The 14,845-nt window shown below is 45.9% G+C and overlaps 1 protein-coding gene across 6 annotated transcripts in view; it reads left to right on the top strand.

The window, feature by feature from the left end:
- Window positions 1–14,066, top strand: part of LOC147033679 (5'-3' exoribonuclease 1-like) — a 54,986-nt gene extending 40,920 nt beyond the window's left edge. For 2 of the 6 annotated variants that reach the window (XM_085871766.1, XM_085871764.1), the window contains exons 26-38: window positions 2,216–2,305; window positions 3,121–3,256; window positions 3,407–3,463; window positions 3,826–3,958; window positions 4,114–4,183; window positions 7,800–8,001; window positions 8,553–8,606; window positions 8,773–8,880; window positions 9,674–9,949; window positions 10,167–10,227; window positions 10,499–10,664; window positions 11,295–11,614; window positions 12,931–14,066. In XM_085871766.1, the coding sequence (XP_085727892.1) occupies window positions 2,216–2,305; window positions 3,121–3,256; window positions 3,407–3,463; window positions 3,826–3,958; window positions 4,114–4,183; window positions 7,800–8,001; window positions 8,553–8,606; window positions 8,773–8,880; window positions 9,674–9,949; window positions 10,167–10,227; window positions 10,499–10,664; window positions 11,295–11,614; window positions 12,931–13,328 (2,071 nt within the window). In that variant the 3' untranslated portion in view covers window positions 13,329–14,066. The remainder of the gene's footprint in view (window positions 1–2,215; window positions 2,306–3,120; window positions 3,257–3,406; window positions 3,464–3,825; window positions 3,959–4,113; window positions 4,184–7,799; window positions 8,002–8,552; window positions 8,607–8,772; window positions 8,881–9,673; window positions 9,950–10,166; window positions 10,228–10,498; window positions 10,665–11,294; window positions 11,615–12,930) is intronic. The other 4 variants (XM_085871768.1, XM_085871765.1, XM_085871767.1 and 1 more) reach the window with 4 other exon arrangements.
- The last annotated feature ends 779 nt before the right edge of the window (window positions 14,067–14,845 follow it).

The following is a 14,845-nucleotide window of genomic DNA, read 5'->3' as shown; positions in this document are numbered from 1 at the left end:
TCTCTCTTTCTCTCTCTTCCTTCTCTCTTTCTCTCTCTTCCTTCTCTCTTCCTTCTCTCTTCCTTCTCTCTTCCTTCTCTCTTCCTTCTCTCTTCCTTCTCTCTTCCTTCTCCCTTTCTCTTCCTTCTCCCTCACTCTCCCTCTCTCTTCCCTCTCGCTCTGTTTCTCTCTCGCTCTCTCTGTGAAACACCAGGATGACAGTTTATAGCTGAGACATGTTTTTAACCCAGGCTAGATGGCTTGGAGGGGAGTGTTCTTACCTCTTGGCCTTTTTTTTTTTTTATTTTTTTATTTTTTTTTTTGTATACCTTGGTCGAGGCTCGTATGAGAGCTAACACACAACTCACAGCAAGGAGGCATGAGACAAGAGGGGCGGGAGTGGAAGGGACAAAACATTGGGGAACAGACACAGAGTGAGTGTCAGACACAGAACATAGAGTGAGGAAGTTTATTCCAAAGGCGGGAAAAAAGAGGAATGAAAGAGTGAAGATGAGCAGTGATTCGTGATTTTGGTAGTTTTACCAGAAGGGGGTTGTTGGCGGACCTTGAGCGCCCTGTGGAAATGTGGTTGGGACAAATCGCAGAGAGAGCAGGGGGGGCAAGGCTGGAGAGGAGTCGGTAGAAGACAGAAAGACCACCGACCAACCTGCGGTGATTGAGTGAGAGGCCCAAAGACTCAGCTTCATTGCGGGAGATGCCAATGATCTTAAAAGCCCTGGTTTCGACAGCGTGAAGTCGAGAAAGGTGGGAGGCAGGAGCACCAGCCCAGAGGGGAGAGCAGTACTCCATCAGGCTACGGACAAAAGCTTTGTAAGTGGTCAGGAGCTCAAGAGGGCCGAGGAAGGACTTTGCACGACGGAGGATTCCCAGTCGGCGACTGGCTTGAGGCAAGGTTGGAAATGTGACTTTCCCAGGAAAGGTCATGGCAGATAGTGAGACCCAGAAGCTTGAAAGAAAAGACTTCTTCCAGAGGATTGTTGAGAAAGTGGATGGGGGGGTTTGTAAACGGTCCTTTCGAAGAGACATAGTGAGAGTGTGAGATTTGTCTGGATTGAAAGACATGTTCCACGTGTTGGACCAGTTTGTGATTTTATCCAGATCTGCAGTGAGCGAAGAAGCTGCTGCTTGCCGGTCTGAGGGATGACAGATGGTACGGCAGAGGGTTGAGTCATCGGCAAAGAGAAATAGAGGATTTTCCAGAGAGTCCGAGAGATCATTGATGAAAACCAGAAAAAGAACAGGGCCCAGAACGCTACCTTGAGGAACTCCAGCCTGCACAGGAAGAGGGGATGAAAGAACTCCATTTAGGGCCACACGTTGACTGCGACAGGAGAGGAAGTCTGCGAGCCATGAGTGGAGATGGCCTTGAATACCATGGGAAGAGAGTTTGGTGAGTAGGGCAGGGTGCCAGACTGTGTCAAAAGCACGTGATATGTCCAAGGCCTTCCTCCCATTCCTGCTCGGGAGGTCGCCGCGTTCGAATGAATGAGTCGAAACTTACCAATGTATGATTCTATGGGGAGCTGGCACAAGATAGTTGGCCAGCTGGTGGTCAAAAGCCACCATTGAAGAATCTTATAAAGAGGCGTCGAAAGACATCCAATATACAAGTCGACACCTGGGAAGAATGTAGTCGCTCTCGGTAAGAGTTGAGGCTCACAATCGAAGTCGCTGTGAAATAAAACTCATCTTCCAACGACTGAGAACGATGAGTAATCACGTGACCAGACTTAACGTGCTAAACCAGACTACCTTGTGTCATCATTGCAAGAATCGAGTTCACCTCCCTTACCTGCTGTGGATGGAGCCGCCACAGTGTTACCCTCTACCAATCAACGCATCCTGCATCGACGGACAACCAGTCTTCGACCCGAGCGATTAGGCCACCACCGATTAAAGTCACTGAATGGCTTTTGTCCAAATGCCGCAGTTTTATATAATCGGATTAATTTTGTGAGCGATTCTTGAGATTTTTGTCATCGAGCCTCCTTTTGCACATCACTTGGATTGGATCTTGCTATTTCTTGTCTCGTTTAGTTTTGTGATGCACACAACTGTACGTTTCTTGGTGTTGTACCATGTGCTCGTCGAACCGTCCCGTGTAAGTGCCAGTTGTTGTTCTCTGATGGTTGCACAGCTCAAACACCGTTGCAGCGGACACGGCCGGGATTTGCATTTTGAGATGCTTTCTAGTTTGCCTTTTGTTTCTTTTCAGTTTCCCCGAGCTGTTTCAGTACTTGTCTCGCTGGCCGAACGAATACTTGTTTTACGAAGATGACATCTGGCCATCCGACGATGAGAGCGGGTGAGTGATTTATATTTTTATCCTCACGTTTGTTTGAAAAAAACACGGGGGATATTATAATCTACTCCGTCTGCCCGTCCGCCACGCTATCTCTTCGTGAACGGTTGAGCGGAGTCGAAAGGTGAAATGCCAAAAAAAAATCGACTACATTCATTTGTTCTTTTTTTTTTTTTTTTTCCTCCTTCCTGTGGAACCAACGTCATCATTCTCTTCAATCTCATTCCTCCCTCCATGTCTTCAAGACGGTTGTTCACCACCATCTCAGATCGTCACCAATCCAAAATCATGATCTTTTCTACCCTTGTTAACCCCCAACGCCTCCATCCAAATTCCCAGCTTTCCCTCCTTGGGAGTTTCCTTCTGTATCCATCTTGTCTACCCCATGCATCCTCTCCTGCGTCCTCCCTCCCCTTTCCCCCATTCCTCCCCACCCCCATTGTTTGGCCAAATCTCCCTCTATCTTGGCTTTCTACCCTGCTGTTGGTGTTTCCCCTTCATCTCTACAGTTCTTTTTGCATCCTGTTACGTCCTGATCCATTCAGTGTACCAGCCGAGTTCTTCCATGAGCCTCGACTATATATATCCATGATAAAATGCAATTAGAGGCACTTTTTAAAACTTCTTTTTTCATGAAACTTTACACGTGCAATAAACATTGGGGGATGCCTGACATGGATAACCATTTATTTTGGATTTGACGATTTGAAAATATTCAATTTTTATTTTGTTTGAATAAGAGATCAACTGACTAGTGAGTCACGACTCTCTCATTATTTATTTATTTATTTATTTATTTATTTATTTTTTGTTCTCAGTGCAGACTATGTGCAGGGTATTACTCAGTGGCTTCGCTCGCTCCCGATCGCCTCCGTCACCCGCACGCCATGTGGCCAGAATATCCTGGACCCCGGGGTGGTGGCGGCAATCGCTCACGTTGTCGATGACGCAAAGGTGTGCGATGGGTGGCACCACTTTCCTTTGCATTGCAACACGCGGGATTCGTGATTCGCTGGGCCAGTGAGGCTTGCAATGCCTGCAGATTTCTCAGACGTCATGGATTCTGCGTTTGATGTGCCTGACACGGACGTCTTTTTGTTTTAGGTGAAACAAACAAACAAGAAAGTGAAGTTAAACGTGAAGCCACACCTGCTGTACAAGGTAACTCGTCAGAAAAAATAAATGCATCGTACTTTGGCTTTTCAAGGGCAAACGTTGTTTGTGAAATGCATGCGCACCGCTCATCGGATGGTGGTGTGTTTCAAGTGGCGATACTTTGTTGATGATAAAATTCTCCTTTTCACAAGTTTGCGATGTTTGAGCTACGTGCGTAAAACATTTTTTTATTTCTCCATTCGTCACCATGATTTATTATCATGATGAATACTATCAGGATTCTTATTACGATCGTTATTATTGTCCGAATGTAAGGATTGTTGTTCTGTGCGATTGCATGCTTTGCGGAAGAAGTAATTATGTGTTTATTTATTTATTTCCCCACACTTTTCCTTCTTTTCACCCAGGTTGATGCTCCTTCGAATCACGCCGCCCCCGATCCCCGCGCAAAATTCCAGCTGTTTGACCGCGTGACCAACGTGCGAACAGGATACCCCCCTCCACTCGGGCTCAGGGGCACCGTCGTCGGCATTTGTGGGGGTGAGTTTGACCCCCTTTCGAAATGCAGCTTGCGTGGTGATGGCTGCGGAACTTGTTCGACCGACTTCTAAATTGGTGGTTAAAACTGATCTTTTTCGTTCGTCACGCTTCGTCGTGGGATGTTGTCATTCTCTTTTGTTCTCATGTTGTTTCAGCTGAACATGAGGCTGAGATTATTTACGAGGTTCTGTTTGACAGCGAGTTCTTGGGAGGACAGTCCATCAGGTGATTATCTCACGATGTGTGGTTGCGTCTGTTTGATAAACCGACCGTTGCTGATGATGATCTGTTCACGTGCACTCATCATGTTGGCTTTTCAACAGTCGTTTTTTGATAAATTGCAGCAATATTTGAGTGTAGTATGAGGCAACACCGACGTAAATAAAATAATTGTAGCTGTCGGTGTACAGCTGATCAAAGCAGTGCATATTAAGGTAATTATAACTTCACTCCAATGGAGATTTGGCCCAGACAGCACCGTTGCTCACCGATGTGTGATATATGAGGGCTTCATTGTGATATTGGTAAAAGCACAAATAATGATTGTGTGCACACGATGAATGCTTTAGATCAATGTATAAACTAGAAGGGCACTCGGTAGAGCGCATATCTCTGCCAAGCTGATTAGTTTACGTTTTGCATCCCACTGATTGGCCGGATCTGGAGTTGGACCTCAACTAAAATTTAATGAGCTTGTTCGTGTCACCGAACCAACTCGTCCACCAAGTTTCGTCCGAATCCGTCCAAAACTTTTTGAGATATCCTGCTATATGTCGTTTTGAGCCCTATCTCCCAAATGGTGACGAATCACTTAAAAAAATTCTCAGATCCAGATCTGGATTCGGAACTTCATGAAAATCGAATCATTTCTTCCTTGTCACACACCCACCCAAGCTCTCCATAAACCATGGATACATCAAATTGTCCATTTCATTAAGATTAAAATTGACAATCTCAATCAAAGCTCAGGTCAATCGGATGAAAATTGATTCTTTTTCAGGTGAGATTTGATGATTTTGGAAGTTTGACCTTGAGCTGACCTTTGACCTTTTGAACTCAGAAGCAGTTTCTTTCCCAGTTCAGTGATGGACTAAGCAAATTCTGTTCAACTTCCAAGTTAATCGGATGTAAATTGATGATTTATCAGTTGAAAATTGATGATTTTAGAAGTTTGACCTTTGACCTTTTGATCTCGAAAATTATTTGTTTTCCCAATTCATCAATGCACTTTGCAATTTGCTGTTTAATTTTCAAGTCGATCAGATGAGTTTTGACCTCAAAATCGGAAGACTTCTCAGTTGAGACTACCTACACAACCTGGTGAAGTTTCATGACGATCGGTTTCGAATTGTGACCCGCCAGCAATTGACAGAAAGACAGACAGACAGAATACCGAAATCGACGAAACAATATACTTGAAAAAAAACACTCATGGAGTGACAACTTGGCAAAACGGAATGGCACTCGGTAGAGAACATACCCTCTGCCACGCTGAACAGTTTAAATTTTATTTCCCACTGATCGGTCGGATGTGAATCCAGACCGTAACCAAAATCGAATCCGCTTGTTCTTGTCATGGAACCAACTCTTCCACCTCGTTTTGTCACAAGTCGTTCACAACTTTTAGAGATAACATGGTATACCTCGTTTTTGGCCCGATCTCTCAACGGTGAAGAATCGGTTATAAATTCAATGAATTCTCATATCTGGATCCGGATCTTCACCGAAATTGAATCGATTCGTCCTTGTCACACACCCAACCTGTCCACCAAGTTTCGTGCGAATCCATCCAATAACCGTTTGAGATATTGTGTGATGTATCGTTTATGGCCCTTTCTCTCAATGGTTAAAAAAAAATCACTTGATTTTTATTGAAGATCTGGATCCGGATCTGAGAATTTTTTTTAAGCGTTGCTGTCCTTGGCCGGTCAACGACATGCACAAAAAATTTCATGATTCCTTGAAAACTGTGGCCAAAAATCATGTGGCAAACAAGCAGATGAAAAATCGCTCGTCGAGTGACGACAACTCGGCAAAACAGCACAAAGTAGAACGGCACTCGGTGGAGTGCATACCTCTGCCAGGTGGAACAGGTCAAGTTTTGTATCCCACTGATGGGTTGGATTTTAACCAAAATCCGATCCGCTTGTTCTTGTGACATATTCAACTCATCCTCCTTGTTTTGTCATAAGTCGTCCACAAGTTTTTGAGAAATAGTGATGTATTTAGTTTTTGGCCCCATCTCTCAATTTCTAGAAATTGGGCCTGTGTTCACCGAAATTTGTAAATGTAAACCTTTTTGACCTTAAAATGAACAGGTGGTTGAATTCAGCAACCTGATGTGAAGGTGCTATTCAAATTTCAAGTTAATAGGATTAAAATTGAGGATTTTAGAAATTTGGTCTATGTTGACCATTTTGCCTGCGGTAACCACAGAAATAATAGGCGGTTGAAATCAGTAACCTGATATGTAGATCCTTTTCAAATTTCAACTCGATTGGATGAAAATTGAGGATTTCAAAGATTTATCCCAAATTGGCCTTGTGGCCTATTTTGAACGTTTGGCCTTAAATAACCTCAAAAGTAATAGGTGGTTGAATTCTTTGACCTGAAGTGCAAATCCTGTTCAAATTTCAAGTCAATCGGATGAAATTTGAGGACTTTAGTAAATTTGGCTCAAATTGGCCTATGTACACCTTTTCGGTAGATCGAATTTTACGAAACTTCAATGCCGGACCGTCGCAGGGTCGGTGTCATTAATCTCTGAAAAATTCAGAACGATCGGTCGAGTGGTTTTGGTTGGAGGCGAGCGGACAGACAAACAAACACACAAACGGAGGCGATAAACATACTTGTCAAAACTAAAACAAACAAACAAACAGACAGACAGACAGACAAACGTTACAGACCAAGATACTTGGCAAAACAAGTGTTTTTCACCAAGTAATAAGTTCCGGTACGTACGTACCGATGCATTCAGTGGGAGCAGCGCACCGCAGAGGTGGGTCATGAGGTGGAGGAACATTTTCAACACGATCACTTGCAATCCTTTTTCCAGACATTTTGTGACATTTAGGCTCAAAATTCCACACAAACAAAGTAGTTGGGGCAGGACTTTAGCCGTGGTGCTGGCGACAGTTCGTCTACTCTGCGCGAAGGACACCGTTGGATCTTTAACGTCCACCAACGAATGTTGGCAGACGGGACTCCAAGTTTAACGTCCATCCGATGGATGGCACGCACATTGACTCACCCTGCCTGTGAAACACCAGGATGACAGTTTGTAGCTGGGTCTGGATTTGAACTCGGGCTAGACAACTCAGAGGTGTGTGTGTGTGTGTGTGTGTGTGTGTGTGTGTGTGTGTGTGTGTGTGTGTGTGTGTGTGTGTGTGTGTGTGTGTGTGTGTGTGTGTGTGTGTGTGTGTGTGTGTGTGTGTGTGTGTGTACCTCGAGAGTTGAGGTCATCCTGCCAGCCATAATATAGTAATTAAGGTTGTTGGGGTTGTGGGAAAAAAAAAAAGTGAAGAACTAGTCGCGCTCATTGAAAGTTCGTGCCGACCTGAGTCAGCAGACGGATAGAAAAGTGGATTAAATCAGCAGGACATTGATTGAAGTATGATAACCACCGTGGCAAGGAAAGAGAAGCTGACGTTGTTGACGTTAACCCCTCTTAGGTTCCGACGAAGGGATATTGCCCAAAACGTCAGCATTTCCTTGCTTCCCATGCGGTTGGCATACCTCCATCAACACCTTGTTGATTTCATCCAATGTTGGGGTTAAGTTCATTAGGTACAAAAGAGAAATGCATTTGGTTCTTAATGAATGGTTACCATCTTGCCAGGTATGAAGGTAAACGAGGATACCGCGTCCCACCATGGGCTGTCGTCAACCTTTCTCATGGAAGCCGTCTGACTTCCGATCCGTGCCAAAACAGAGGGGAACAGGACGACGCTCACACTGTGCCTCACTTGTTTCCTGGCAAATCTCAGAGAACACTCATCGGCCTCAACCATTCCCCACACTCCCCCTTCGTACCTCCAAGGGTATGTGATGATCTTGAGGAGCTGCCCGCACATTGAAACCGAGCAGCATGCATATGGTTACTGCAGCATGAATCATCTTTTGTAAACATCATCATCGGAATAAGCCTGGCGTGAGCTTTGCGGTTTGGGTGGCTGGCTTGGGATCCCAGGGTCCTGAGTTTGAGCCCGGTCAGCTGCTGAGTTAACACCAGGTGGGGTTGACTCAGCCCGTAATCCTTCCGAGGTCGGCGAAATGAGCACCGGTGTCCTGGTAACAGGGCCACTGCATCAGCGGCGTCGCAGTGTCCCTAATCTATGATGCAACCGGCAGCCACAAGGCTGCACATGACTGTGTGACTGTGTGTGTGTGTGTGTGTGTGTGTGTGTGTGTGTGTGTGTGTGTGTGTGTGTGTGTGTGTGTGTGTGTGTGTGTGTGTGTGTGTGTGTGTGTGTGTGTGTGTGTGTGTGTGTGTGTGTGTGTGTCAATTTAATATCCTCATTTCACTTCTTAAAACCATCCTCAAAATTAATTTAAAATGTAAAAACCCCCAAACACTCCGCTTGTATTTCAGGATGTTAAACAAGAGAGCGAGTTCACTTCTGCATGGGAATCCCTTCAGTCGAAGGTACGCCAGGGCGTCCCGGGGGTTGCGTTATTACCCAGAGCAATTTTTCTTTGCACAAAGCTTTCCGGGATAGTACCCGTTCAAAGTAACTGATGTATTAAGTTTGTTGCCCGTTTTATACGCGTGATGACCGTCGACCTTTTCCAATGGATTTGTGCATCTCCAGAATTTCCCACCCGTTCAGGACCAAAAGCCGGCGGTGTCCATCCTGAAAAGGCAGGTGCCCCCAGAATCCACCGGGAATCCAGTCACTCCGGCAGCGCCTCGAGCAGTGGTACGCAAACACATCTCAGGTGGCATCTTCTTTCGTACGGCTGGAACGAATATCAAGGTTTTAAACATCGAAGTCTGAATTCTTGGTCCGATTTGTTGCTTTTTGGTTACGCGGCGCGGACTGCTCTGGTTCCTCATTGAAGCGACCATTTAGGACATTGGTTTATCGGGTGGGTATGATCGGGATCCACATCGACGGTCACAACGAGACTCATCACTGACCCCCATTTATGGCGGAGATGAGTGTACCTACTGCGGGATGTTTTTTTTTTACATACTTACGCGCAGTCCGAAGCTTTTGTTGGAGCGAATGCTTCAGTTGGGTTCATGGTGAGGAGCTTGCTTGGGATGTTGGGGCTTTTCCATTTTGCCTGCGAGTTGTCCTCGGCATTCTCCCCCACAATTTTAAAGTGAACGTGCTGCATGCTAATGATGAGGTCTGGTTTCGGGGTAGGTCGTGGACGTGTCGATAGCTTCAGGTATCAAAAGTTCACCGCAGTCCGTTCGGAGAATTCCTTTCTTGCGCTGCCAGAACATCTGCACACGGCCCCAACGTAAACCGAATCGAATAACTCCGTGGTGTCTTTTGAAACACCGTCACAAACCGCAATCACCTTGAACTTGGAATGGAACAGTTTACGGAAAAAAAAAATGTTGGTAGCAGTCGTGAACGAATAACCCTGCGCATCATCCAACTCTCCTGACGCACCGTGCACTTGCCGTCTGCGTCTGTGTCGGCACTTCGCGCACACTGTGTTGCTGGTCATGACTGTGGCGGCCATCTTTCTTTTCAGGTCTCCTCTGAATTTGACAAACTGCTTGCTTCATTGAATGTCACGGATGTGGAAAAAAACAAAGAAGCAATGACGTCTTCCATCACAACGAAGAAGGGCAACGTGGGTTTTGAACAGGCAGGTTACAAGGCTCGCACGGCACAAGTCGTGCCTGGTGTGCATGAGCGACGCACATCGGCGATGGACGTTCCCCCACGCGATGTCACCAGGCAAATCGGAGGGAAAACTGCAAACGAGCTTGCCGGCCAACCTCCAGCACCAGACGCGTTTGCTCAGGTGAGACGATCGACTTTGAACCCAATTTTCTGCTCTTCGTGGTGTGTGTAACGGTAACCCAGCACACAAAGCCAAACCATTTCTTGGTATGTCGTTGCTGGGTTTTTTTTGGGGTTTTTTTTTTTTTTTTTTTACGATTATGGGACGCAGTTGTTCCTTTTTGTGAAGGTGGATGTACGATTGTCTTTTTTTTTTATTGCTTTTCGTTTATGACCAGAGAGGTACGGAGATGCTCATGCAGATGTTGAAGATTGATAGCCCTGCAGAGAAACCTGCAGGTAACTATTCTTCATCATTTATCATTTCCTCTTGCAATCTCTAGTTGTGCTATATCCACTCGTTTGGTAGTCTGTGTGTGTGTCTCATCTCCTCTATCCCTCCCTCGCGATAAAAAAAAAAAACTTTTTTGCATGATCCTCCTACATAATGCTTCTCTCCCCTCCAATAATTATTGAACATGACCATTTGGACCTTTCCTGAGTTATCTTGTGGTATGATCGTGTCATCCGTTGTTTACTTTGTTTTTGAGTATTTAAATGGTATTTTCAGGGATGAAGCCCACACAGCCACACGACGTGCACACCAGAAGGCAACCGGTCCCACCTCTCTATTGCCAAACTAATCAGGGTCCATACTTCCCCAGCAACGCCCCGTTTCCTTTTCCTCCTGTCGGGGTCCAACCCCATGGGCCGCAAGCTCCTCTGCCTGCCCGTAGGTGACCGCTTTTAACCATACGATAATGCATTCGATAATTATTTACTAAATATATCATTGTCTTCCACTGCATTCACTTATATGGTGAACTACAATGTAAAATTCACCATTTGGATCTGCAAAACTTATTTATCTATCTTATTGTTTGTGTTTTTTGTTTTTTTTTTTTCTGGGGGTCTGAGGCTCATAACGGAGCTTGCACACATCACATTTGTGGGACAAGCACACAAGGACTCGAAGATGTGCTTTTAAATGCATTAGGACATCAATTGACGATAGACAAATTGTCCCGGTACGTGAGAGTGAATGACAGTGTGAGCTTCGTGCCCGAATTGGAACGGCGCCGCAGGAAATCCGTGTCGTGAGCTCCAAAACGACTCTTTGATGGTTAAATTGAATAATGAAACGGTTTACGTGTGATCGCTCACTTTTACAATGTGTGTTCATTGACTCATTCCAGATATTTTTAATTATTATCATTATTTATTTATTTTTGCTTTTGCTATCCCCCCCCCCCACCCCACAAGGACCGAGAAACCACTTGTCATTCTCGCAAAATGTGGAGATGTCACGTTCATCCTGCTTTGCCTTTTCCACCATAACTTCGTTTTTGTTCTTCTTTTCCTTTAAGGTTATATGATGAATCCACGACAAGCCATGTTTGCCATGCCGTGGTATCCAAACGTCCCAGCCAACGCAGGAGCCCTTCCCCAGTACTATCGTGCTCCCGGACCGGCGGTCCACCCCAAGCACGGCTTGTTTCACCCGGCACGGACGGACCAGCCCTGTGCCATGGACGCGCAGCAGCATTACCAGCGAGCGTGGCCGGGTCGTCCAAATGCGCCGATGAGACCGGGCCTGTTGCACACCGGCCCAAACATGCCGTACAGTGGTCAAGCACAGGGTCTTCTTTCGGACACACGGAGCCCGGAGAGCTTTGTTCCCCTCCAGGTGGCGTTTTCCTCTATAATAGCAGAACATTGTTTGTATAATATCATGATGCTGAAACCAAATTGTGCATTCTTGCATGCGTGTGCTTGGTGGGGTACCCGAGGATTCAGTACTAGGACTATGAATTTTCATCAATTTATATCAATCCTTTGGATGGTGGGCTTAAGGGTAAGCTTTGTAAATTTGCATATGACACAAAGCTTGGAGGTAAGGTCGATCTCAAATTCAGGAATGTGTCGATACTTAAACAGATCGGGTTAATGATTGAGAGGTGTAGATTAACATGATATTGGAGTGTATCACACTGGAGAAGGGGATCTGGAGGTGGTTGTCAATCATGGGGGGGTGGGGGGGGGTTAGTGATACTGTTGCTACATTTACACCTGTTCGTGATACCATGAGCCACTTCATCAGTCGGTTCTGATTGTGCGAATGCTGAACCTTCTGTCGGTGATGTTGATCGCTGTATGTAAACAGTAAAAGCTTCGCCTGCCTCTAAAACCCTGTGTGTGTTTGGGCGTGCGCGCTGTCCCTCCAAATGGCGTTCGACTGGGCATCCCATCTGTCGGTATTAGTATATGGATGTTCAAGATCCCACGGTGTCCTTCGCAAAGATCACCGGCACCCTCAACAAATTACAAATTCCTTCCTGGACTGCAGGTAGCAGGTTATCTGACCTTCGCATGTAGGTCAGCTATCTTAGCGTGTCGTAGTTGTCTGGGTAGTATATTCTGCACTCCAAAGTGATCCCAGGTAGCATCTTACCTTCTTCCTTGACGAAGGAGCAACCAATTCCAATTGGAGTTTGTCGGATGGAGAGCATTGTCACATGATTTTTTATATCGGACTCGTGTCTTGCTAATAACCCTGGAGTTTATTTTTTTTTTGAACTTTGTTTGTTTTGTAAATCGGTTCTTCGGCTCCATTTCTGGCCTAATCACAACTTGCACACCCCTGCAAGAAAGCTGGCTCTTACAGCGGGAATCCCTTTGTCGATCCTTGCATGAGGATGAAGAATGTTAGCGATCGAGCATTCTTCAACTGCACTCTATTTCGGAACACGATGCCTTCTACGTTGATATGAGCACAGACTCATCATTTGTGTTTTTTTTTTTTTTAATCCCTTTAAAATGTCATCGTTTTACTTTTGGAATTCTCCAGGAAATTGCCAAGCACAGCGCACTTCTCTTGTCGGTGCATTGCGTAACCCTCCGGGGAAAGCCTGTTTCTCTCGCGATATTGTAAGAGTATTTTCTGTGATTTGGGATCATACCGTATTCGAGCACTCCCTCGTTTTATTTTGATTTGTGTTCCAGGTATACCGACACCAGTTTGGTGCCAAAATGGACAAATCGGGCTCGTCCGCCGGAGCACCTGCCGGTCGCGTCAAGCCTCCTCCGCAGAATTCCGAGGTCACCCGCAGCGGCAATCCCGCCCCCGGCAGGTTGGATGTCCGGGCACCTCAATCGCAGGCTATACTTTTGCCAAAGCAAATGGAAACTTTACAGGGAGATCAGTCGGGGAAGGTATCGCAGCTTCCGCCACAAGAATCCCAACACATGGAGTCTCAGCAAGTCAGAGTACCCGTACAGAAATCGGGCCGTCGAAAACCCCGGCGCAAAGCGAAGCTCGCGGCCAACTTTGGCAAGAAAAACGACGGTTGACTGCACCTCGTTTTATTCGTCTCCGGACTGTATTCCTTCTGGTGTTTTAAAATGAAACTAAAAGAAACGTCTCTTTGATCTGCTCGGAGATGTTTTTTTTTTTTTTTGCGATTATGGTCGAAGCATTTTATTGTCACTTTTTAATTGGGAAAGGATTTTCATCGGGCTATTAAACCTCGTTTTTCGCAGCACTTCTTGTATTACCCTTCATGCCTCTGGACCGTGGCCTCCTCGTCGGGAAATCGATGTCCCGATTCTTCGCTGCAATTTTGTAAACCCGGGACTCCGTCGCACAACGCACTGGCACGTTAAATCCCTCGATTGTCCGTTTGAAGATCATGTTCAAATCCGCGTACTTCCTTGCCTTCGTTTTAATGGCATTTCATGAAGATCTGATCGAGCACATCTTTTGGGGAAGATTTCCACCATTTTTGACTGTTTTGCACGTTTGCATTTTGGAGCAAGTGTGACGAGTTTCCTGCAGGCGATGGAGAGGAGGGATCTGCGACCCTCGAACACCTTTTCTCACGCCCCGATGATGAGCATGCTCTTAAATACGAACGTGTTTCCGGCTGTGATTCAATCAGGTATATATCCCTTCGGATCAAGAAGGGAGACCACCGAGTGACGAAATCATCGCCGTGCTCGATCCCTGAAATCAGTTCTTGACAACCGCTCCTCATGCAAGTTTTGAAGTTGTCTTTTATGAATCTGAACTCCAAAGGGTTTACCGATCTCGATAATGATGATGATGATGATGATAATAAAGTGAATTGTTACAAAGATGGTCCCTGCTTCTTGATTTGTCATTGATCCTTCCGCAGTATTTCCTTGGGAAGAGAAAAAGTGAACTGGAGCTATGTTACTAAAGATAAAAAGCAGATTGTACCGACACTCTTTACCTGTGCACCTTCTTTCCAGGGAAAAAAAAATGTGTCTATGCGAATCGGTTTCACACGAGGGAGGTTCGAGTTTGTAACCAAGCTTCTCCATGTGTGTTACAAACGCTACTTGCTCACTTGTCGAAAAGTTCTCCAACGTGGACACCTTTGGTCGGTCAAAGTTAAATTGTCAACTTCCGTGATGGCCTTGGTGATCAAGGCGTGTGGGAAACGCTGTTCGGGTTAGCGTCCACCGTTAAATGATTTGCGCCTCTTAAATACGGATCACCAACACAGGTCACCATCACCGGCAGCCTGGTGTTGGCTCAGTGGTTAGGGTGGCGGCTTGGGATCCTAGGGTCCTGAGGTCAAGCCCCGTCGGCCGCTGAATTAATACACCAGGTGGGGTTGACTCAGCCTGTCATCCTTCCGAGGTCGGCGAAATGAGTACCAGTTCCAGTGTGTGTACTGGTAGAGGGGCACTGCATCAGCGACACAGTCGTGCTTCAAGAAATGATAGCTACCCCGGCAGCTAAGCTGCCATACGACCACCACCACCACCATCACCGGCCTGTGCAGCTGATCACTTGTAATGTGAACAGTTTTGATGTTTTCATTAACCAGACATTGGTCATTATTTGCTGTTCCATCCCCTCTGTTGGCTCATTTGTCTCCATCGTGATTTT

This window comes from Eptatretus burgeri, chromosome 2, assembly GCF_056783735.1.
Source record: "Eptatretus burgeri isolate ZD-2024b chromosome 2, Ebu_testis_v1, whole genome shotgun sequence".
Taxonomy (NCBI): domain Eukaryota; kingdom Metazoa; phylum Chordata; class Myxini; order Myxiniformes; family Myxinidae; genus Eptatretus; species Eptatretus burgeri.
This window is presented reverse-complemented; position numbering and strand designations above follow the sequence as displayed.